The sequence below is a fragment of the Chelon labrosus genome (genome assembly GCF_963514085.1).
Source record: "Chelon labrosus genome assembly, chromosome: 1".
NCBI lineage: Eukaryota > Metazoa > Chordata > Actinopteri > Mugiliformes > Mugilidae > Chelon > Chelon labrosus.
Genome location: NC_140337.1, coordinates 25,191,739 through 25,213,606, shown reverse-complemented (window position 1 = coordinate 25,213,606; position 21,868 = coordinate 25,191,739). Strand labels below are relative to the sequence as shown.

The following is a 21,868-nucleotide window of genomic DNA, read 5'->3' as shown; positions in this document are numbered from 1 at the left end:
GCCGACGGACTGGATTGCACCTTGCAGTGTAGGCCCTCTTTATACTGAAACCAGAGCTCCTCCTCCGGATGCTCGAGTCTGTCCCGGGACAATAAAGGCCTACAAAGTTAAAGGCCTGACGAAAGAAGTTAATCATCTGCTCATCTGTACATGGAGAAGACTGATAATGGGCCAGCAAGCTAACCAGCTACCAACCATTTGTAACTCTCTCCTCCCTCTCTAGTTTTCTCTCCTCCCTCTGTAACTTTCTCTCCTCCCTCTCCAACTTTCTCTCCGCTCCTGCGCACTTGGAGAGCGGAGAGTTTCCCTCTGCGGTGCAGTGTACCCTGGAGTGAAGCCACTAGTTTCTATGCTCTGACTGCAGCAGAGGCTTCATCACGTATGGCTTGTAGTAATTCTAGGGCACGTACCATTAGCACATGTAGGCCGACACATGCATCCGTAAAGACAACATGAATCCTCTAATGCAGTCACAGGCACCACAGTTACCTTATATTCCATACAGGTCCACAGCTGGCGCAAAGGTGGATAGCTGCGTATTTCCGCGTTGAGCAAGCTCCTCTACACTGGTGATCAGTAGCCAGAGTAGTGTACAGCGTCCTCCAGTGTCACTGTGTCAGTGTTATTAGAGATCAAACCCGTACAGAGCCGTACGGACTGAAGGTTGACATGCAGTCAGAGCTCAGAGACTATGAGCAGCTCCACAGTTACCTTCCACTGTACCATACGGATCTGCACCTGTACGTAAAGGAGGTCTGGTGCGTAGTTTCTACTCCACCGTAGTCTGACATGCTCCTCTCCAGACATGTTACTACATATCTACGTAGAATTCAGATCCCAACAAGTAATCAAAAAAGTTTAAAAACAAAATAAAATAAAAAGTTGAATGGAATCAAACAGAGAAGTCAATAAAATGTTGTTCGGATCAAAAATGGATTTTCCATTTGAATGGTTTTCTTATTTTTATTGTCATTTATTCTCTTAAAGTTGATCACATTATGGATGGATTTGAACTTTTTTGTTTTATAATATTTGTGTATCCTACGTTAGGATAGAGTAGCAGAAACAGTCACCTCTTCTTTCGTCAGAGCAGATGTTGACTGACAGAACATTGTACAATCTGCACTCCTCATTTTAAAGACAGACCTCCACCTAATTCTCACTCATGTGCAGAAACTCTCACCTGTCACCTGTTATCGTCCCCTATCGTACCGCGGAGGATGAGCTCATGGACGTTGCTAAAATGGTTTTGATTGCATTAGTAGTTTTTATGCAGTGCCAGATACTCCCTCTGGACACCTTTGTGGCCAAAAATGCCCCATAGACTTCCATTCAAACCACATGCTATAATCAGACTGTCATTGCAGTATAAAACCATGCATTCTGTAATGTTAGCATTTCATTTAGAAGGAATGTAGTGATAGTTGACATTTTTACTGTATTTGATCGGATTCAACCATTTCCTATCGTAGGCAGATGCATGAAATTCTTGTAAATTTCCCATTTATATTATGGAGCTGTGACAACCAGGAGACCTCAATGGTTGAGAAAAGAGCATTTTCTTTTGAGGGATGTTTTTCATGTGTCTTTGAAGAGGTGCAACAGGAAGGGACTCTCAACAAGTCGAAACTTAACCTTTGATTACAAGATGTCAATATATAACAAAAAAAATATTATTTTCCATATAACAAATGTTGCGGTGCTGTGAGATTTATTTATTTATTATTTAAAACAGTCTTCGATGTGTCAGAGATTTTCTAAAATATTGACTTCAATGTATTAGCTTGTATAGCATCAGATTTAAAATTGACTACCCTCTTGAGTCATTAGCTGACAGAAATGTCCCATTGACTCCCATTATTATTTTTTAATCTCACAACCATTACAAAATCTAATCATGAAATCGTCAATATTAGGGTTTCATTTCAAAACAAAAGCAACGGTATTGTCACAGACTGTTTGCAGCTTGACTGTCTGGTCATTTAACTCACACACAAACAAAATGTGATTATAATGGGAGTCAATGGATCATTCTTGTCTGCTAATTAGTAAATTTTAAATCTGATGCTATAATGGATCAAAGTCAGCATTTTAAATAATTATGGTCATATCTAAGACTTGATTTGAAAAAAAAAACTAAATAAAAAAAATGTGTGGGGGGAGGGCATTGTAAATAACAACAGCGACTTTAAGTAATGAAACTGACATATAAAGGGTTAAAATCCTCAAGACTATTGAATGTTTCATAGTTTTGCAAAGTGTTGAATCGGCTGAACCACTCTAGTAGACTTTGCTGTGCTGCTGTGTACGTCTAAGGGCAGCATTCTCTCCAAGGTAGAATGAAAGGCAGAGCCTTCCCGTTTTAGGATCCTCAGACAATCCTTCCTATTTTTTCCGACCTTACCATCCAGCAGTCTGTAGGTATCCAGTTCGGGGGTGCCAACAAAGAGTTTTTATTTAAATAAAACGCATGCAGCATGAAACCCAACAGAAGAAAATAAAGACTTAACATCCGGACAGAATTAATCAGTGAAAAATATACTCAGAATTATTACACATGTCAGCTTTGTTCCAGTCTCCACTGCACCACCAAACTCCCTCCTCCTGACTGCAATGGTTTAATCTGGGAAGTGTAAAACAGGTGAGTGGGCGTGGCCAACTCTCAAACCACTGTGCAAAGGTGACAGTGAGAAGAGGTGAGAGCCTCTAGTCTCTGAGGTCTGACTGACTGGAAGGATCCATCCTGTCTTTACGCTCATTCTCTGAGACACTATGTGAAAACACAGTGTGTTGGAAAATGTCTAACAGAGTTCTTTCTTAGTGTGACCATGTTTATAATTTAATGTGACGTGTTGTCATATATCTGGACCAGGAGTCTGTGATCAAGTTGACGTGAATAAATGACAATAAAAATAATAAAACCATTCAAATGGAAAATCCCTTTTTGATCTGAACAACATTTTATTAACTTCTCTGTTTGATTCCGTTCAACATTTTATTTTATTTTGTTCTTAAACTTTTGCGACCACTTGTTGGGGTCTGAATTCTACGTAGTTAGTAGCCTAACATGTCTAGAGAGGTGCATGTCAGACTACGGTGGAGTAGAAACTACGCACGACACCTCCTTTACGTACAGGTGCAGATCCGTACGGTACAGTGGAAGGTAACTGTGGAGCTGCTCATAGACTCTGAGCTCTGACTGACTGTCAACCTTCAGTCCGTACGGCTCTGTATGTAACTCGGACGCTCAGCGCTCTCTGCTCTAACGGCTCCGTCCTCCCTCCGCGGACAGAGGAAGCTCTGAGGACGAGCTCCGGGACGTTGCTGTTCCGCCTACACCAGGGACTCGGAGCTTTTGGGAGGAGCGGAGAGAGAGAGCGGAGCGTTTCTGTGCTGGAGTGTTGGGAATAGTTACTGTAGTTGTTCCTGTAGTCTCTGAGCTCTGACTGCATGTGAGGACTCATCCTGTCTTTACGCTCATTCTCTCAAACACTGTGAGGACCTGTGCTGGAAATGTGTCCCAAAGTTTTCTCACTGTGATTATTTTAGTAACTGGTTGTGAAATGTTGTTATTTTTCAAGTTTAAGTGAATAAATATATGAATAAAACTCAACAGTAAAAACTGAAAATCGATTCATAATCTGAACAACGTTTGATCAACTTATGTGTTTGATTCCAATTCTACGTAGATATGTATAATACAAAAGTATAATTCATAAAATAAAGTGTGGTCGCTACTTCGCGGATTCTGTTTTCGGGGGAGAAGTCTGGAACGTAACTCCCGCGACAGACGAGGGAACACTGTATGAAGTCCATACGGCTGGAGCACGTAATTCGGACGCCGGCACATCTCAGCGCTCTCTGCTAGACTCACACACAGTAAAGAAACCCGCGATGTTGAAACTGGAGGACGCAAATATTTGGCTGTCGATCACCAGAGCAGAGGAGCTCGCTCAACGAGGAAATGGGCACCAGAGCACCTTTAGACGCTGGAGCAAATCCGTACGGAGTCGAGGTGCTGCCTGTAATCTCTGAGCTCTGACTGCATGGAAATGTGAGAGAGTTTCTACTGTGATTATTTTAGTCTTTGGATGTGATCTGTTGTCATTTATCTGAAGCACGAGTCTGAACCAAAGACGTCAAAGAAATAAGCTTAAAATTGTGCATGTTGGGGTGAAAGGCCCCGGGGGGTTAGAGTCCCTCAGAACTCACATTTTGGGGTGAAAGTTCTTGGGGGGTTCGAGTCCCCCAAACTCACATTTTGGGGTGAAAGGGCCTGGGAGATTAGAATCTCTCAGAACTCACATTTTTGTGTTCTTCATTGTGTCTGAGTCTAGTTTTGTTTCTTTTCATCGTTGTGTCGTTAAACGTGTGGCTACTGGTTCCTACTGTGCTGATGTTAATCGTTTGATATAATGTGGTGTCATTTCTCTGGACCATGAGTGTGGAATAAAGACTGACCAAATCAATGACAAGAATAATAATAAACATAACTGTGAAAAAGTTCAGATCCATCCATAATGTGATGGAGCTTTTCTTCCTTGGATTAACTCTGCTCATACTCTCTGAGCTCTGACTGACTGGGAAGATTCAGTCCGAACGGATCGTGGACGTGAATCGGACGCACGCCCATCTCAGCGCTCTCTAAGTCGAAAGGTGCTCTGGTGCCCATTTCCGCGTTGAGCGAGCTCCTCCATACTCTGGTGATCAGCAGCCAAATATCAGCGTCCTCCAGTTTCAACACCGCGATTCTCCTGACTGAGTGTGAGTCTAGCAGAGAGCACTGAGATATGCGGGCGTCCGAATTACGTGCTCGAGCCGTACGGACTGTATCATCTCATGTAGTCACATCCCAGAGATGAGAGGCAGCTCCACGTTTAAGTTAGGAAAGTAGTAGGAAGTCAACACCATTAAGATACAAATCCGGCCGAATCCGTATTGTATAATTCTTGTCATGCAGTCAGAGCAGAACAACTACAGTAGCGTAGACGCTCCGCTCTCCGCCTAATTCTCACTCATGCGCAGAAACTCTCACCTGTCACCTGTTCCTGTCATCCGCTATCGTACCGCGTTACCCGTAGACTCCGCCCTCTGTCTATAAATGAGGAGTGCAGACTCTACAATGTTCAGTCCGTCAACATCAGCTCTCGCGAAAGAAACTAATCAACCGCTCATCTGGAAACGGAGAAGACTGATAATGGGGCGAAAGACACTGGTCCTACTCCTCCTCTTCTTCTTCTTGGTTGTGCCGGTGAATTTGAACTCCTCCATTCCTGGTGAGCCAGAGGAGCCATCAGCCACAGAGAATGAAACTGTCAACCTTCTGTGCCTCTATCGAGCTACAGACCAGACTTGTTGGTGTGTACATTTGGAGAAGAACAGAGAGTCTGCGTTTCAGATGAACTGCTGCTCCAGTGACACCAGGACTGATGGTGACAGACGGTCTGGATCATCTGAGTGGTGCTCACGTGGAAACTTTTCTACAGAAGCTCAGTCGCTGATCATCTGTACTTCAGTTTACTGGCTGAAATCTAACTGGACACTGGACATGATTCCACTCATTCATCTCTCACATGGACCTCTGTAATATTCACTGTGTCATATTAAATTACTTATATCTTCATTGTGTCTGAGTCTAGTTTTGTTTCTTTTCATCGTTGTGTCGTTAAACATGTGGCTACTGGTTTCTACTGTACTGATGTTAATCGTTTAATGTAATGTGGCGTCATTTCTTTGGACCATGAGTGTGGAATAAAGACTGGCCGAATCAATGACAAGAATATTAATAAACACAACTGTTAAAAAGTTCAGATCTATCCATAATGTGATGGAGCTTTTCTTCCTTGGATTAATGCTGCTCATAGTCTCTGAGCTCTGACTGACTGGGAAGATTCAGTCCGAACGGATCGTGGACGTGAATCGAGCTCACAGCCATCTCAGTGCTCTCTGCTCAGACAGCTCTGAGCTCTGATTCGGACGCTGCCTGTAATCTCTGAGCTCTGACTGCATGGAAATGTGAGAGAGTTTTCTCACTGTGATTATTTTAGTAACTGGTTGTGAAATGTTGTCATTTTTCAAGATTAAGTGAGCAAATATATGAATAAAACTCAACAGTAAAAACTGAAAATCGATTCATAATCTGAACCACATTTGATCAACTTATGTGTTGTATGGGGAGAAGTCTGGAACGTAACTCCCGCGACGGACGAGGGAACACTACGAAGTAACCGTGGTGTTGCCTCTAGTCTCTGGGATGTGACTACATGGGAGGATTCAGTCCGTACGGCTCGAGCACGTAATTCGGATGTACGTCCGACTCAGCGCTCTCTGCTCAGAGAGTTCCCTCCGCACTCCTCACTCCTCCCTCCGCAGACAGAGGGCGTTCCGAGGAAGAGCTCGGGGCTGTTGCTGTTTTCGGGGGAGAAGTCTGAAGAGAGAGAGCGGAGCGTTTCTGCGCTGGAGTGTTGGGAATACGCTACTGTACTTGTTCCTGTAGTCTCTGAGCTCTGACTATGACAGGATTCATACAATACGGATTCGGAAAGTAGTAGGAACTCAACACCATTAAGATACAAATCCGGCCGAATCCGTATTGTATAATTCTTGTCATGCAGTCAGAGCAGAACAACTACAGTAGCGTATTCCCTACGCTCCGCTCTCCGCCTAATTCTCACTCATGCGCAGAAACTCTCACCTGTCACCTGTTCCTATCATCCGCTATATTACCGCGTTACCCGTAGACTCCGCCCTATGTCTTTAAATGAGGACTGCGGACTCTACAATGTTCAGTCCGTCAACATCAGCTCTGGCGAAATAAACTAATCAACCGCTCACCTGAAAACGAAGAAGACTGATAATGGGGCGAAAGACACTGGTCCTCCTCCTCCTCCCCTTTTGTTCTTGGTTGCACCAGTGAATTTGAACTCCTCCATTCCTGATGAGCCAGAGGAGCCATCAGCCACAGAGAATGAAACTGTCAACCTTCTGTGCCTCTATCCAGCTACAGACCAAACTTGTTGGTGTGTACAGTTGGAGGAGAACAGAGAGTCTGTGTTTCAGATGAACTGCTGCTCCAGTGACACAGGACTGATGGTGACAGACTGTCTGGATCATCTGAGTGGTGCTCACGTGGAAACTTCTCTCTGACTGTGGAGGAAGCTCAGATGGAGGATGGAGGTGACTGCTTCTGCTACGTCCATCTCCTTCAAGAAGCTTTATTACACTTGGAGTAGAAACAAGTCACAGTTGAACTAATGTGCTTTTTTGTCTCGTGTCCTCAGCAGTTGACACCAAAATGTGAAGAGGAAATGCTGGAAACTGTTCTTAGAGTGTGCAGAAAATAAGCTCCGTCGTTGATCATCTGTACTTCAGTTGGCTGGCTGAAATCTAACTGGACACTGGACATGATTCCACTCGTTCATCTCTCACATGGACCTCTGTAATATTCACTGTGTGTCATATTAAATTACTGATATCTTCATTGTGTCTGAGTCTAGTTTTGTTTCTTTTCATCGTTGTGTCGTTAAACATGTGGCTACTGGTTCCTACTGTGCTGATGTTAATCGTTTGATATAATGTGGTGTCATTTCTCTGGACCATGAGTGTGGAATAAAGTCTGACCGAATCAATGACAAGAATAGTAATAAAACACAACTGGAGCTTTTCTTCCTTGGATTAACTCTGCTCATAGTCTCTGAGCTCTGACTGACTGGGAAGATTCAGTCCGAACGGATCGTGGACGTGAATCGAATTCACAGCCATCTCAGCGCTCTCTGCTCAGACAGCTCCCTCCTCCCTCCGCTAACAGAAGGAGCTCTGATTATGCGCTCCAGGACATTGCTGTTCCGCCAGCACCAGGGACGCAGAGTTTTTGGGAGGAGCGCTGGAGAGAGAGAGAGCGGAGCGTTTCTGCGCTGGAGTGTTGGGAATACGCTACTGTAGTTGTTCCTGTAGTCTCTGAGCTCTGACTATGACAGGATTCATACGATACGGATTCGGACGGATTTGTATCTTAATGGTGATGAGTTCCTTCTACTTTGCTAACTAACCGCTGGTGCTGCCTCTAGTCTCTGGGATGTGGCTACATGGGATGATACAGTCCGTACGGCTCGAGCACGTAATTTGGACGCCCGCATATCTCAGCGCTCTCTGCTAGACTCACACTCAGTTAGGAGACTCGCGATGTTGAAACTGGAGGACGATGATATTTGGCTGCTGATCACCAGAGCAGAGGAGCTCGCTCAACGCGGAAATGGGCACCAGAGCACCTTTAGACTTAAGCTTGATTTATGCTCGTGCGAAAAATCGTCTGCGTCGGTACGCAGAGAGTCTGCGTCGCCGCGAACCCCCTTCGCAGAGAGTCTGCGTCACTTGACGCGCACCTCCAAAAAATCCTGACTACGCGTCGAAACGACGCCGACAGCAGGGACATGCGACGCAGACCTCAAGGGCTGTGATTGGTCCGCTTTACGTCATTTCCGGTTCTCAGCTTTTCCGGTTCGTTCTGTATACAAGGGCGCCATTTTTAAAATTCTTGGAGCTGCACTTCGAGTTCAAGATGGACCAAGCTGAAGAAAGACTGATCGAAGAAGTGAGGAAGTATGAGCATCTGTACAACTCATCTTCTTCGAACTACAAGGACAGCCAGATGTCAAGTAATTCTTGGAGGGAGATTGCGCAGAACCTCGGTTCGGACTCTGCGGACTGCATGAAGAGGTGGAAGAACTTGCGGGACAAGTTCGTCCGCCACCGCAAGAAGATGGCTTCCAGGAGCGGGGACCCAGGTGGCAAGAAGGTCCCAGCCTTCTACCTTTTCATGTCCTGGCTGGAACCGCACGTAAAACATCGTGAGACAGAGTCTAATTTTGGATCTGAGGTAAATATCTCTTCGTGCTTTTTCATGAGCCTTGTGCAGGTGAGCTAGCTAGCTCGCTAGCAAGCTAACCGATTGTAAACACTCGTGGCACAGTGCTTGCAGTTTGCATGTTCCTTTGTTTAAAATAAAATAAAATACGATGTAAAATGACTGGATGGAAGCTGTACTAGCTTTGGTGAAGGGCTGCTACTACACGGTTGGTTAGCTTTATCTGCAGCCTTTGTTCTAGCTAACGTTAGCAGTGACTGTAAACACTCGTGCCACCCAGTGCTTGCAGGTTGTGCAAACAAAATAATAGGTTCGTTATTGCTATATATGACACCAATACTTGTTTTTTTTGGCGTTTTAGTTAGAAATACAGTGTACATGATTAGATAAGAATCTCTGTATAACCTATACCAGTGTAGTTTCTTAACAATGTCTGCCTTTTCTTAACCACAGGAAAATACCACATTCCTCAATTCAGAGACCGATTCAACATTGCAGTCTCTGTCAGAGTCATCAGAGTCACCTTTGCCAGAGACACCCACTCCAGAAGAATTTGCCTCCCCCCAGCCTCAGACTTCATCCATGTCGGACAGCTTTCTGTCTCCCACCTCACCTTCTCCTTCTGCCAGACTGAAAAGAAGAAGGTGCATGGACCAGGGAGACACGATAAACAAGCACTTGGCACGTCTTGATGAACGTCGGCTGGAACTTCAACAGAGGCTGGTGCAGGACAGTGATGAGTGCTCTCGGTTTGCGCAGACGGTGGCAGACATGCTACGTAGGGTGCCAGAGAGCAAGAGGGCTGATCTCATGTATGACATTTATACAAAACTGTATGAAAACAGGGAATAGCGGTGAACACTAAACTGACTCCCTTCCATTGCACATTAACATTTTGCCGATTTGCTGGTTTGCTGTTGTACTTGTTGTAAATAGTTCCATTTTTTTACTTGTCTATTCTAGTTTAAATTGTATATTACAGTTAATATTTATTTAACATTGTTGCTGCGCTTAAGATTGTTAACCAGTTACTGCACCTTATTTTTTGAATAATAAAAACTCAGTTTGTCTGGAAACAGTTGAATTTTCATTTCTCTTACCCCTTTAATGCACAACATGCGTCACAAGTGACCTGCATGATTTTAAATCTTCAATATCTTTGCAATTAATTGATATATCCATTCAGGACTCCATAAATCCCTCAATTAACTTGGTTTGAATTATGAGCTTCATAAAGAAATGGCATGGCATGACATGAAAGATGTACATGCAGTAATCAGAAACAAGATATGTAATGAATGAGAAGTTTATTGGCAAAATAAGTCACTTGTGCATTACAAGTTTACATCGCATCACTGTTCAAGTGTGCCACGAGAAACAATGTCATTCTGCCATGGCACAGAACCATGTGCTGACTGAAAGAAAGACTTGAGGTCATTTCTAACAGCCATGGCAGCTCTGGTGGATCGGGCTCTGCTCATCTGAGATGGAGGGATAGGGTCCAAAAGGTTGTCCCCGGTCACTTCTCTTCGCCACTCACCAGGCCTGAAAGACCCAGCACTTTCCGTGTCTGCAAAACTGGGTGGTATGTAGCGGCACTGTGGGCTGGCCACCTCATCTGTGTAGGCAAGGTAGTTGTGCAGCACCACACAAGCCTTCACCACATCCACAACTTTGTCAGGCCGAAACTCAATTGGTCTTCCAAGAATCCGCCAGCGTGCTGCTAGGATGCCAAAGGAGTTCTCAATGACCCGCCTGGCCCTGGAGTGGCGGTAATTGTAGATCTGCTTGTCTCTTGTCAGATTCACTCCTACATAGAAAACAATATTAAAAATTGTTACTCTTCAATCACGGTTTAACTAAATATCTAGTACAAATTAAATACGACTATTTAATTTTTAATTAAATACTACAACTGTATCTGCACAATACCTGGGAAGGGGCGCATCAGGTTGCAGTGTAGAGGGAAGGCAGCGTCGCCAACAACGACGTGTGGAATCGTGACCGTGGTCCCAGGAAGGCCAGCTGGTGGGGGCAGATTCAGCTTGTGGTCAAGCAGCATCGACCCAAATCTGCTTTCCTTAAAAACGCCACCATCGCTTTCACGTCCATAGGCTCCCACGTCCACCATTGTGAAGCGGTACCTGGCATCGCACAGTGCCATCAAAACAATGGAGTGAGCACCCTTGTAATTGAAGTAGTCGCTGCCTGCCCGTGGCGGTGCCTTGATGTTTACATGTTTTCCATCTACACACCCAACACAGTTCGGGAAGTTCCAGAGTCTCCAGAAATCACCTGCTATGTTTTCCCACTGGTTTGTTGAAGGGCAGGGCAGAAATTCTGGCTGCAGAACTGTCCACAACGCTTTGCACACCTCCGACACAATGGACGACACAGTGCTGGAAGCTAGCTTGTAGCTTGCGGCTACAGCCTGTTGGCTTGAACCTGAAGCTAAAACTCGAAGCGTCACTGAAAGTCTTTGTGCTACATCAACAGGCATACTGTGTGTCGTCTGATGGTGGATGAGAGGTTGCAGACGACGAACAAGATCATCAAATCGACTTGTAGACATCCTGAAATACCTGAAGTGCATCTCATCGTCCAGGTCCTTCAGTGGTCGAACAAGTGTGGCAAATTCTCCTGTCCTTTGCCTTGACTCGTTCAAAGGGCGTACAGACCACCTCCTCACACGTCTTCTCTTTCGTTTAGTTTTAAGCATTTCCACGAGAAGCATTTGTTCTTCAATATCGATCAGCTCCAGCTCCAAAAGTGTCCTCTCTCGCTCAGTCGCCATTGTTCACTGTGCTGTTCACTCTGCCGCAACCATAGAAAAAAGCCGGAACCGGAAATGAAACACTCCACGCACGAATTCAGGAGATTTCGCGACTCAGCGCCCCCTAGCGTTGTGGCTGTAAATTACCACGCACTGCAAAGAAACCGACGCACAAGCATAAATGCCAAGTGACGGCGATCATGTTCGCCGAAGCTTCGCAGACAAATCGGCGCAGAACCCTAAATCAAGCTTTAGAGAGCGCTGAGATGGGCGTGCGTCCGATTTACGTCCACGATCCGTTCGGACTGAAGACGCTGGAGCAAATCCGTACGGAGTCGAGGTGCTGCCTGTAATCTCTGAGCTCTGACTGCATGGAAATGTGAGAGAGTTTTGACCGTGATTATTTTAGTCATTGGATGTGATCTGTTGCCGTTTATCTCAACCACGAGTCTGTGAGAAAGGTTCACTGAATAAATGACAAGAATAGAAAAACACAAGAGAACCAGGAAAACTGATCCGTTTAGACTCTGAACAATGTTCCGTTTAATCCCGTTCACTTTAAATTTCATTGTTTTTGTAAAGTTACTCATCAGCCACACTGCCATGTCTTCATACAGAGGTACACACCACCTCGAAGCAGACGAGCACATCTGAGCATGAAAGCAGTGTTTCAGAGTCCCACTGATCGGCCTCGGTGCTCAGACTCCTCCCTTCTCCCTTCTCCACTCCACGGACAGAGCGAGCTGAGGACGAGCTCCGGGACGTTGCTGTTAAACCAGCACAGGGAAACGGAGCTTTTGGGAAGGAGCGCTGGAGAGAGAGAGCGGAGCGTTTCTGCGCTCGAGTGTTGGGAATACGTTTGTAGTTGTTCCTGCAGTCTCTGAGCTCTGACTGCATGTGAGGACTCATCCTGTCTTTACGCTCATTCTCTCAAATACTGTGAGGACCTGTGCTGGAAATGTGTCCCGGAGTTTTCTCACTGTGATTATTTTAGTAACTGGTTGTGAAATGTTGTAATTTTCAAGTTTAAGTGAATAAATAACAAATATATGAATAAAACTCAACAGTGAAAACTGAAAATCGATTCATAATCTGAACATCTGATCAACTCATGTGTCTGATTCCAATTCTACGTAGATATGTAGTAACATGTCTGGAGAGGAGCATGTCAGACTATGGTGGAGTAGAAACTACGCACCACACCTCCTTTACGTACAGGTGCAGATCCGTATGGTACAGTGGAAGGTAACTGTGGAGCTGCTCATAGTCTCTCAGCTCTGACTGCATGTCAGCCTTCAAACTCCCTCCTCCCTCCGCGGACAGAGGAGGAAACCCTCCGCTCTTCAACTGCACAAGAGAGAACAGAAAGCGAGAGAGGGAGGAGAGAAACCACAAGCCGTACGTGATGAAGCCTTTCCTGCAGTCACAGCATAGAAACTAGGGCCTTCACTTCAAGTACACTACGCCGCAGGGATTTGCTCCACGTCCAGGTCAGATCAGACTACTGCACGGAAAATACGCACCACTCCTCCTAGACTCTAGATGATCAGTCTGCGTGGGAGGCTTCATCACGGGATGCTGTTACATTTGGATTAGTTTACTTCCTGTACTTGAGAAAATGGTGACTGGGAGCGTGAGGATCATGTTCAAGCTGCATTCAAACACTGTGAGCCAATATGTTGCTGTCATTTCTCTTTACGCATTTAGAAAACTAGAAACAATAGCAGAGTAAAGACAAAGTAGAAACTACTGCAGAATAAAGAGAAACTAGAAACTATAGCAGAGTAAAGATAAATTATAAACTATAGTAGAATAAAGATAAACTAGAAACTATAGTAGAATAAAGATAAACTAGAAACTATAGTAGAATAAATCTAAAGTAGAAACTATAGTAGAATAAAGAGAAACTGCAGTGAGTAACAAGGCTGATTTTATCCAGAGGTGGTGAAGATGTGATATGCTCTGAGTCTGGAGATGTTCTAACCTTTAACACTGTCTTTGATGAAATGATCAACGTTGACATTTATTCTGCTAAAACCAATCTCTGTGAATAATTATTCTAATAAAGGCTTTTTAAAAATCAAACCCAGTCTATCTCTGAAATAAAACAGAACCAAAGAGCGTTTTAAAATGTTTTTTTCTTTTTAATTGGGTCAACAATACTCCACTACACAGCTCAAACTCAGTCACATAAAACAATAACACCTTCCACAACGTTGTCAGAAATAAACACTTCTTCTTGTTGTTGTTGTAATATATTGCTGTTTTTAATGTAAAGTGATTTGGATTAATCCTGCAGTAGTTGTCATCATTGTTGTTGGTGCATAGAAAACAGACGACAACAAAAAGGCCTCCATGTGTTCATGTCGTCAGTTCACGTCAATAAGCCTCAGATCTGACGCTGCACTCTCACCACCTGTGACAAACACCACCATCCCAGCCTAACCTCAGGAAGACAGGATGCCTTGTTGATGTAGCGTCTGCGATGATGGGTCCTATACAAGGGACGGGACGCCCCGTCGCTGCTCCCCAGGATAAGGTGGAGTGAGGAATGAATCTCCGTCACACTGGAACAAAGAGGAAACAACGGTTAAGTCCCTCAACAGCTGACATGAGAGCACATCTGGATTGTTCTTCAAACATCCTGCAGCAGGAGAACAAGCCAGAGGGTTAACTGTTGAGTTCCACATGTCCACCTCTGTGCTAAACCAGTTCAACATGTAACCATGGTTACTGAAGGGTTGAAACTAAAGCGGCCTCTGAGGATGTCACGATCCAGGCGTTTTTAAAACGACTTGTGAAATGATTTATTTCTTTTAGACGAGCCATGAACCAAAACCACGTCCCTGTAGCGTCAAAACTTCTTCTGTTTCAAAGGCGGCCGGCTAGCGTCGAAGCTGCAGATGCTAATGTGCTACATGGTTGTGCTAAAGTGTAAATAAATGCTGGTAGTTAAAGAATCCGTTGAGCTGGAGACTGAAATGGAGGGAGCTGCACTAAGACAAATACAGTAGCTACGCTAGATAGCTGCTACGTGAGTAACACGGCAATATCTGAAGCGACAGGACCTCAGAGTTCATTTAGGTCAAAGGGGAAAAACTTTTCTGACATCTACAGCAGCTACAGCCTGTTAAAGTGGAGCTACTGTTTTTTTTACAGAAAAAAGTTCCCCTGTAACTCAACTACATATGCCAAAAAAAGAAAGCTCATTATGACTTGTGACAGGAAAGAGACAACACCACAGAAATAAGATGAACAGGGGAAGTTACAGCCCAGGAATTGCTTTGCTGCCTTTTAAACAATATGTAAAATGGTAATGATGAGAACAGAAGAGAAGTGTTGTGTCATCCAGCAGATATGAAACTAGCCCAGGTTAAACAGCAGCTTATCTTCAGGGACTTTTAGTTTCTGGAAACTCTTCTTCTTCTTCTTCTGAACCTGCAGCACTACCTTTGCAGCCTTCTAAATCTTCTCTGAAAGTGTTTTACTGCATCGTATAGTCAGACTCTCTGCATTAAATACAGGGTGAGCTGTCTGCTCCTGCTAGAGTTCAACTATCAAGTATCTGACGGGATAATGTCCAGACGGCTGGAGCTCAGCAGAGGTCCTAAACTCAGCGGTGCGCCGACACTTGGCTCAAAGCATATTCACTACTCTCTAGTCATTCAGGATTACCGTGAAGATGTGAAAATATGCGTTTACTTTAATGTTCAGATGAGATACACATTGACAAAGTTACAGAAGCTAAAGAGGACGAGGAGGAGGAAGAGGAGGAGGAGGAGGAGGACATATTGTGAAGTTGTTCCAGGTCAACTTTTAAAAGTCTGTCTCTGTCTGTTTAGATGGACAGATACAGGTGTTGTTCCTGAACGTCTAAATGTTCCAGGTCTTACTTCTCAGAGTGGGTTAAGGAGTTCCTTCAAACATCCATGAGTCCTGATATTAGTGTGAAATCTCTCCAGGACTACTTGTAAACGCCTGCCGCTGACCCAAAGTACCTCTCATGATTTAGTTTCCTCACACACAGAATCTCACGTCCCGAGTGGGAAGAACAAACATTAGAGGAAACACTAAACTCTCAAGTCCGAGTCCAAACAGTCATTTTATTAAACGAACAAACAGCGTGACACTGGAGGACACAGAGAGTATAAAACCGCAACGTCAAGCAGCTGGAAGCTACATGCTAACAGCTGTGTAGCATGTTAGCAAGACACCAAGTGAGTCAGCGGTGTTTAAATCGTCCACAGCTTCCTCCTCAGTAGCGACGATGACCACGATGATGTGTCAGCAGCTTCGTAGATTCACATTTAGTTAACGAGCGTGTACAGGTTAGCTAGCCCCCCATAATGAGCTAATGAGCTAGCTAGCTGTTAGCTAACGCTGTGTGACGTTCATACCTGGAGTCTGGAGGGAGTCCTCTTCGGTCCACGGTGTGAAACTGGTTTAACTGAAACCGGTGCTTGGTGGATTTCGGGAGTTGTCAGGAGGAACCAGAGGGTCGGAGACTCTGACTCAGAGTTGACGTTATGAGAAATGACCGGAGGTAACCTGAGGTGATGTGTAAAACAAGCCACGCCTCTGAACTGATTTTTTTTTTTTTTTATGCCAACAACCCTCTATAAAGCAGCTGTGGACAGGATACTCTTTAGTTGCGTCCTCTCTCTGAAAGCCAGCAGTCATGTGTGCTCCATCAATCTTTATTCTTCTTTCTGTCATCGCTCCAGTTTATGGACTTTACATCAACGCAACTTTAGGGGACTCCGTTGAGTTTCCACTCGCTGAAAAGTGCAAGAATGCAGACTTCGCCAGGCTGATGCAGCTGCGTAAGGATAACAGCCGGCGACTCGTTGCTTCCCTGGACGGCGACTGGAGACCTGGACCAGACCACCAGGACAGGATCCAGCAAAGCTCTCCCCTCACACTGAACAACGTGAATGTCAACGACAATGGGTTTTACGAGTACACATGCGACGACAGCTTCGTGGTCCAGCTGGAGGTTTTCATCCCCTCTGAAGTTTACGTGCCAGAGGGTGAGGCTGTCACACTTCCATGCCACTCGGAGATCCTCACCCTCCGAGGGCAGTCAGTGATGTCTGTGCTGTGGGAGAAGGAAAAGGAGCCGGTGCTGCAGCATTATCTCTCCAATAATGTCTCATACGGGGCAGGCTGGGAGGGAAGCCGGGTGTCGGTGCCTGAGGACTGGCTCAGACGGGGAGACCTGTCTCTCACCATCAACCAGGCTCTGCAGACACATGAGGGACTGTATTACTGCTACACGTACCGGGGGGAGGACAGGGTGCACGGCACTCCTGCAGCTGTGAGACTGAGAGTCGGAGCAGCAGAGCACCAAACCCAGCGCACACTTCCTCCTGCTGCTACTCCCCAGGTGAGACACTGAATATACTTTACTATGAAGAATCTGCTGACAGTTTATACACAATGTGGTTACAACAACAAAGCTGCATCCTCCAGATGGGAATGTCTTTATAAACTGTTTGTTTTGCTGCAGTTGTTGAACAGATGATAATGAGACATTTCTTGTTTCCCCTCTGTAGCCGTCTCACTGCCCACAGTGGACAGAGACCACCTGGATCCTGACTGCAGTACTGATTGTCCTTTCAGCCATTTGGTTGGTCTGCAAGCTGAGGAGCAAGCTGAAGGAACGGATTGTCTTCTGACGTTGGAGCAGGGTTTGAAGAGGACAGCACAGTCCCCCACACCAGTGAAGTCAAGTGTTTCCACTGAGATGGTTGATGAAACAGACTGTTGCTCTGGAGCAACTTGACTAAAAGAAACCATGTGATCTTAAACTCTGCCTTATTTAATTCCATCAACTGTACTGCCTTACTTAGCTATATCAATGATATTTTATCAGTGTAGTAACCGTAGGTGTGTTGTGGTCGTTAGTTTAGTTCCACCTTCACTGTTTTCTAGTTAACTGCCCCTGTGGCTTCCCACCAGCTTCCCTCGTGGAGCAATAACCATCTGTTTGTTCACTCAGCAGAGTGTACACTTAGAGGGCTAGGGCCTTACTCAGGACGCCTCAGGGAGATGTGAACCCGTGACCTTGTGGCCCTGAAGCTGCTTCTCTAACCACTGTAGTCTCATCTCCCCCAAATCAGGGATCAAGCTCGGGCTGCACCGAATCCTAACCGTAGACCACCTGGTACTAAAACCCCTGCAGGCACAGGGAGAACATGTCTGGTTCCTGAAGCGTCAGTGCTCTCAACTTCACTAGCAGGGTGCTTGCTACCATGTGTTCACAGATAGAATGAGTTCAAATGCAGGAAACAGATTCCATGTACATGTGTAGACTGTATATAAAGCCAAGTTACACCTTTTTCTTTCTTTTTCTTTATCATCCGGATGCTGGATGTGTTTCCAACTCAATATCAATAAAGTTGATTTGATCAGAATCAGTCTCTTGTCTCTATTAACATTTCCACATTAAATTAGTATTTACTTTAATACAGGACATTAAGGGAACATGAAGATACAATAAAAGTAATGACCGTTCATCCACTGGCATTGTGTCTATTTACAAGTTGATTTTAATGGCAACATAAAAAGCAAATTAAAGCGATTCTTCCTGTTTTACTCGCTGGACTTTCAAACATCAGAGCAGAGCCCAAACATCAGCCAAAGCACCTGGACTGCCTTGTGAGAGGTGAAATGTTTGTGGTCATAACTACGGCGTAGATGGTTGCCCTGCACTGAAGCCGACACCACGGCCTCATGTGCTTCTCTACAGAGTGTAAAATATCACGGTGACATAGACCAGAAGAAGGTGACGACGTCTGCATCTGCGACATAGTCAGTGTGTAGATCTAGTTCTGTATTACTTGGTCCAGATCAGGAAGGTCTTTCAGAGTCATGCCTGTAGTGTTGCTGCACACTTTCAGCGAATCCTGAAAAAAAGTCAAACTGTGAGACTGTGGAGCTTTAAAATAATAAGCTTATAGCTCCACCACCTGGCCAAGATTTGGAATTTCAGTTGTGACTATTGACTGAATTCTGCTAATAAATAATTGTAATAAAGACTATTGTCAGGATTTATGTCTAATTTCTTGCTTTCTTTATTTTTTCTGCAAATGAAAATGTTGTGATGGTGTCCTGACCGAGATCAAGAACTAAATCTAGTTTGTAAAAATCACCACTTGACAGAAAGTCTTCTCATTTCTCTGTGACTGAGCTGTTTCAGTGAAGAGAGTTGACTGACTGACAAATGTTCTTCTGCTCTAAGCATCAACTCTGTACTCGGTGGTGTTTCAGGAGGAAAACTGCCTCAGTTATACTCTCATATTAGCTCCACATTTTCTCAATGGGCTTTGTTTGAGATCCTTGAATAAAGACAAGAGACGGTCATTTCTTCATGTGTGACAAACAGCAGCTTTATTCATCATGTGAAGCTTCAGTTTGTTCTCCCATTAAATCAGTAAAGTCTGATAAATGACTCTTGTTCAGTGATTTCATGATTCACAGATTCACTTCATCCACACAATCAGTTAGTTGGACTCAGAATATCAGCTATGTACAATCAAATGATGACTGATGTCCTGACTGATGATGATCATGATCACTACAGTTGACATGAGCTCGTCTGTTCCTCAGTTTGAACAACAACAACAACATGTGGTTTCCAAACCAATCAATGGAGATATAATTGTAGATTTATTTCTTTCCAAAGTCAGAACTAAATCTCTGTGATAAAGGAAGGTCTGCTGATTTCTCTGTTGAGGCCCATGCAGCAGAAGAGAAACAACAACATACAAACACATCAACACAAATATTCATGAGACATTTAGAGCACAGACAAGTTTAGATTTTCATGTGGACAAATGTCAGTTTAGCTGAATCAAAGTCATGGTGAGCAGTGAGAGCCTCCGTGGCTAAACAGACACAGGAAGGAGCTCCACTCAAACAAAGTCCAACATCAAGCAAACAACAAACCAGGAGACGTCAAAGTACCGCCCAGAAAGTGTGATTGACAGCTGATCTCTGTGCAGTGAAGACATGACGCAACAATGAGCTCTCAGCTACAACGATGGAGACCAAATCACCTGGAGACTAAAAGACACATTTTAACCAACTGTCCCCTGAAGTGACTTCTGTCTATTTGACTTTAATCAACTCAGCAGAGGATCCAACAAAAAGACCAAGACCAGCATAGAGAGGCTGAGTGAATGTGGTCTGGACTCTGTGGAGGAGAGTCATGGTTTCAGAGACGCTGTAGAAAGACAGAATACCTGCTCTGTGATCCAGGTACACTCCTACTCTGGAGGAAACAGGACCTGAGACGTCAGTTGAGACTTTGTTGTAGTAAAATCTATAACTGTTTGTTTCACAACGTAATGACCAAGATTTGTCATTGGATCCAAACCAACATTCATCTGAGCACCCTGCTCTGCTGATATTCTTGTATGCGACTGCTGCACAAACTTTTCTTCCTTTCCACTCCACCTCCCAGTAACAACGTCCAGTCAGACTCTCTCTACTCAGGACCTGCCAACAACCAGTGAATCTGTCTGGATGATAAGAATAAGACTGTTGTTGTTTCATTACTGTTACTTTTCTGTTCCCGTCAGTTAATAACAGCTCTATGTGTCCTGTGTTTGGATCCAGTGTGATTTCACATGAATATTTCAAGAATTCATCTCTGGTCTTTGGCTCTGGTTGTGGCAGTAAAACATCCACTTCAGTCACTGTCAGTGAGATGTTTGTCCATGTCTCTCTCAGAATGTCCTGTAGTTTCTCTCTGGTCTCTGTCACAGCTGCTTTCACGTCATCAAAGTTCCTCAGAGACCGAATCTTGATGCTGGATGAGTGTGTAGACTCACTGGGTGGTGGCAGTGAGGGGTAGTTGTGTAGAAACTGGTTGTGATCCTCTGTGTTTAAGAGCTGCTTCAGCTCGGAGCCTTTCCTCTCCAGCTCAGTCATCTCCTGCTCCAGCTTCTCCTGAAGATCTTTGACTCGACTCTTTTCAGTTTCCTGCTGGGATCTGAGCAGCTGCGTCACATCAGAGCTTGTTTTCTGGAGGAGACGGATCATCTCATTGAAGATCTCCTGACTGTCCTCCACTGTTTTATCAGCAGAGCCATTGATGGCCTTCAGCTCCTGTCCAAGCAGCTCCACATCTTCCTTTCTCTCCTGGATTCCCTGCAGGATTTTTTGTAGCATCACCTCCACCTCCTTCTGCTTCTCTTTCCTTTCTGCTGCAGCTGAGACAGCTTCATGTCCTTTATGTTCATCCATTAAACAGAGATAACAGATAGTCTGCTGATCAGTACGACAGAAAATCTTCATCACCTCCTCATGATGAGAGCAGATGTTCTCCTGGAGCTTCTTGGAGGGCTCCACCAGCTTGTGTTTCTTTAATGGAGCTGCATCATAGTGAGGTTGGAGGTGTTTCTCACAGTAAGAGGCCGGACAGACCAGACAGGACTTGAAGGCTTTCAGCTTCCTCCCAGTGCAGACATCACAGGCCACATCTTCAGGTCCAGCATAGCAGTGATCAGCTGGAGCAGCTTGGAATCCAGTCTTCTTCAGCTGCTCCACTAACTCTGCTATGATGGTGTTTTTCTCCAGGACAGGCCTCGGTGTGAAAGTCTTCCTGCACTGAGGGCAGCTGTAGATTCTCTTCTGGTCTTCTCCATCCCAGTGGCTTTTAATACAGTTCATGCAGTAGTTGTGTCCACAGTGTATAGACACAGGATCCTTCAGTAGATCCAGACAGATGGAACAAGAGATGGTTTCTCTGTCCAGCTGAACTCCTTTCTGCTCCATTTCACCTCTCAGTGTCGACGACTGTGTGAGTTTCTGTTTGCTAGAAGTGAAACTAGTCTGAGCTCTGATCTGAACAACATGTGATTCTACAGTGAATGGAGCTTATCAGCTATGACACTTCACCACATGCTGGTCACACCCATCTTCAATGTAGAGATCTAAAGGGGAGGGAACAAGAAAACATGAGGAAATATTATTGGAGCTGCTCCAGGAAGAGGGAGGAGTTTTCAGACATTGACTTATTCCAGTAAGAGGAGCTATTTCAAGCAGATGCAGCTGTTCCAACGAGAGCATAAACTACATTAACAGTAACAGACTGAACTGGATATTTCTAATAAATTAATAGTTGATTGTCTAAAATAGTGAGGATCCATGATTAGTAGAATATTGGTTCAAATGACCCTTTAAATCAGAGGTCCTCATTTAGCAGGTCATGGACCAGTACCAGA

The 21,868-nt window shown here is 44.6% G+C and overlaps 3 protein-coding genes and 1 long non-coding RNA gene across 4 annotated transcripts; 1 reads left to right on the top strand and 3 right to left on the bottom strand.

Annotated features, from left to right (window-relative positions):
- Window positions 1-7,956: 7,956 nt before the first annotated feature.
- On the bottom strand, window positions 7,957-11,883 carry LOC311487695 (putative nuclease HARBI1). The gene is made up of 2 exons (XM_084544050.1): window positions 10,796-11,883; window positions 7,957-10,673 (listed from the first exon to the last, which is right to left on the bottom strand). Exons 1-2 carry the CDS (start codon window positions 11,655-11,657, stop codon window positions 10,216-10,218), a joined length of 1,320 nt encoding a protein of 439 aa, XP_084400176.1. The 5' UTR covers window positions 11,658-11,883; the 3' UTR covers window positions 7,957-10,215.
- Window positions 11,884-13,759: 1,876 nt separating this feature from the next.
- LOC311487718 lies at window positions 13,760-16,154 on the bottom strand. The gene is made up of 2 exons (XR_014699048.1): window positions 16,034-16,154; window positions 13,760-14,203 (listed from the first exon to the last, which is right to left on the bottom strand). It is a non-coding gene; the product is annotated as an uncharacterized lncRNA (long non-coding RNA).
- A 160-nt stretch (window positions 16,155-16,314) lies between these two features.
- On the top strand, window positions 16,315-18,052 carry LOC311491943 (uncharacterized protein; the record flags this gene model as incomplete). The annotated part of the gene is made up of 2 exons (XM_084550025.1): window positions 16,315-17,022; window positions 17,192-18,052. 2 exons carry the CDS (start codon window positions 16,315-16,317, stop codon window positions 17,312-17,314), a joined length of 831 nt encoding a protein of 276 aa, XP_084406151.1. The 3' UTR covers window positions 17,315-18,052.
- A 1,247-nt stretch (window positions 18,053-19,299) lies between these two features.
- Window positions 19,300-21,599, bottom strand: LOC311487686 (tripartite motif-containing protein 16-like). Its single transcript, XM_084544039.1, has one exon. It carries the CDS (start codon window positions 21,417-21,419, stop codon window positions 19,749-19,751), a length of 1,671 nt encoding a protein of 556 aa, XP_084400165.1. The 5' UTR covers window positions 21,420-21,599; the 3' UTR covers window positions 19,300-19,748.
- Window positions 21,600-21,868: the final 269 nt, after the last annotated feature.

Coding starts and splice junctions, on each gene's coding strand:
- LOC311487686 (XM_084544039.1), bottom strand. CDS start 21,419: ATGGAGCAGAAAGGAGTTCAGCTGGACAGAGAAACCATCTCTTGTTCC.
- LOC311487695 (XM_084544050.1), bottom strand. CDS start 11,657: ATGGCGACTGAGCGAGAGAGGACACTTTTGGAGCTGGAGCTGATCGAT. Junction 10,674..10,795: donor CCTGATGCGCCCCTTCCCAG/GTATTGTGCAGA, acceptor TTTTCTATGTAG/GAGTGAATCTGACAAGAGAC.